At 44.7% G+C, this 2,363-nt stretch overlaps 1 protein-coding gene across 1 annotated transcript in view; it reads left to right on the top strand.

Moving 5' to 3' along the window:
• Positions 1 to 1,230: 1,230 nt before the first annotated feature.
• Positions 1,231 to 2,363, top strand: part of LOC116401567 (FH1/FH2 domain-containing protein 1-like) — a gene marked incomplete at its 3' end in the record, with an annotated part of 15,910 nt that continues 14,777 nt past the window's right edge. The window contains exon 1 of the mRNA XM_031880030.1: positions 1,231 to 1,510. Within this exon, the coding sequence (XP_031735890.1) occupies positions 1,346 to 1,510 (165 nt within the window). The remainder of the gene's footprint in view (positions 1,511 to 2,363) is intronic.

Below are 2,363 nucleotides of genomic sequence, written 5' to 3'. Positions count from 1 at the left end.
TTCTGGTGTTTTGACGTTAAAGCGCGTAGTTCTGCCCTGTCGTGAACGAGCAGCGGTGCTGCCGTGAGCCCCTCCGCCGCCGCCCACAGAAGCCTCGCGCTGCAGTCAGAGCAGAGAGGAGACGCACTCTCGGCAGATAGTGTATATACAGGTGTTGAGCTTCATTTTTACACGAAACAAATAATAACCGTAGCTGTGTTTCAGCTGCAGGACAGCAGTGAAGGCCCAGGTATAAAATGCACGGCCCGCCACTGGAATATACAGTATAAATATAATATATCACTAGAACACTGACACGTGATGTCATCTATTTAAAGAGAGGATCCCCTTTATTGATCCCACATGTGAACGTCACAGCAGCAACAACAAAGTAAAGAACCAATAAAACTAGAAGACTCATCATGATCATCAATAACAAGGAGGGAACTTAGAGGCCTCTTCTACACTCTATAGAATATCATACTCATGTCATCATATCATCAGAGATACTGGGAGTAGTGGTTGATTGATTAACGACGTCCTGCCTCTGGTCTCTGTCATTGTCTGCATTTATTATGGAGACAGGAAAACGACCACAAACAGACAAAAACAACGATGACAACACAATATAAATACAACAAAAAAGAGACAAAACAAAAGATGACGAAGAAACAAAAGCAACATGAACGTGGACATGCTGACAGGAAACTCAAGTTGCTCCTCTTAGACTGATGTGAACCACAGAGACCAGAGCCAGGGTCCAACCTGTGTGCTTTAGACCACCTGAGGCCTCAGTTTAGGATCCAGAGAAGACCGGTTCATGGTGTCTGAAACAGAACCAGCATGTGATGCAGGACTCACTGAAGAGGACGATGAAGTGAAACCTAAAGTGATTTCATAGATTGCATCAGTCGTCATGCTTAAAAAGAGCAGAAAGCTGCAGACTCCATTAGGAGATCATGTGATTTAATGAGTCCTCTGATTGGACAGATCCAGAATGATTGAACAGTGATTGGTTCACGTTCACTTGTATGTAATGGTGTTTTTCTGATACTTCATGTTGATTATTTATCTGATCAGTTTACTGGTTTCATATTTACTTCTTTTATCACACAGATGCTGTCAAATAATCCGGAATACAATCAAATTGACTCTATTTATTTTTAATTTTGTTTTTAATCGCAGCCAAAAACTGCTTTTATTTTGAAAGATATCACCGGAAGTGCCCCTACATATCCACAGCAGCTTCACTGGTCCGGTCCCGCAGGAGCCAGGACCGGGTTTTCCTCTCTTTAAAGGATCCTCCAGCTCTACACCGACACACACGGACGTGTTTCAGCCGCAGTTGGGTCTCGGTCGCTCGGCCATGGCCTCCATCGTCTGTCGGGCCCAGTACCTGGAGGACTCGGATCCGTTCGTCTGCACCAACTTTCCCGAACCCCGCAGACCTCCAACGGTGCGCGTGGAGGAGAACGTGCCGCTCAGCGAGCAGATCTCCGGGATCCACGCGCTGCTGGAGGCGCCTCTGCAGGTGAACCAGCTCTTAACTAGTTAACCTGCTAACTTAACTAACCACCAGAGCACCGCCCTGTGTGAGAAGGACTCACCTGTAGAGGTAACACACCTGACGTTATAGAGGTTTAAAAACACACCAGACTCCGTTTAGAAAGCAGTGAATTCAAGAGTCCTTTGTAATAAGACGATGTGGGGAACGATGAACGTTGTTGTCATCTAGTACATTAAATATTGAGCTGCTTGGTGCCGAATTTACCTGAACACAAAGCATCGATTGATCAAAGAGCTTCTTGTATTATTGGCTGCTGATTATCGATTCTATATTAAAGATGCCACATTTGTAATGGGTCTGGTTGATACAGAGAGCTTCTTCATCTGGGTGAGCTGAAGTCCACTCGGGCATCACTGGACATTTGAAGGTGACATGCTCCAGTTATTTAATATAATGAATCATTTGGTCATAAAAGATACTGATCACTAAGTGTCCTGAATCCAGATGAAGGTCCAGGAAGAGAACCGGGTCCTGGATCAGATGTTCCATAGACGTTAAACAGTAGAGGAACAATTTCCTGCTCCGTCACGTGATGTCATGAGACCCAAAAATACAGACTTCTATTAAGAAAGAGTGAATCATCTTTAGTATGAAAGCTTGTTGAAATTATGAGGTTCTTAAAGTAGTAAAATGCACTGACGGATAAATCCAGAGTTCTTTTTCTTCTAAAGGAGACGCTAGTGAGCATGCTCGGTGGGCCCAGTGATGAGGAAGAACCGGGTTTATCTATCCTAGAAAGTCAGACTCTGTTCACTACCTGCTCGGGTACACTGTTCACTACCTGCTCGGGTACTCTGTTCACTACCTGCTCGGGTAC

The sequence above is a fragment of the Anarrhichthys ocellatus genome, unplaced genomic scaffold (assembly GCF_004355925.1).
Source record: "Anarrhichthys ocellatus isolate YVR2014 unplaced genomic scaffold, GSC_Weel_1.0 scaffold534, whole genome shotgun sequence".
In the NCBI taxonomy this organism is placed as follows: domain Eukaryota; kingdom Metazoa; phylum Chordata; class Actinopteri; order Perciformes; family Anarhichadidae; genus Anarrhichthys; species Anarrhichthys ocellatus.
Note: the sequence above shows the minus strand (reverse complement) of the source record. Positions and strands in the feature narration are given on the sequence as shown.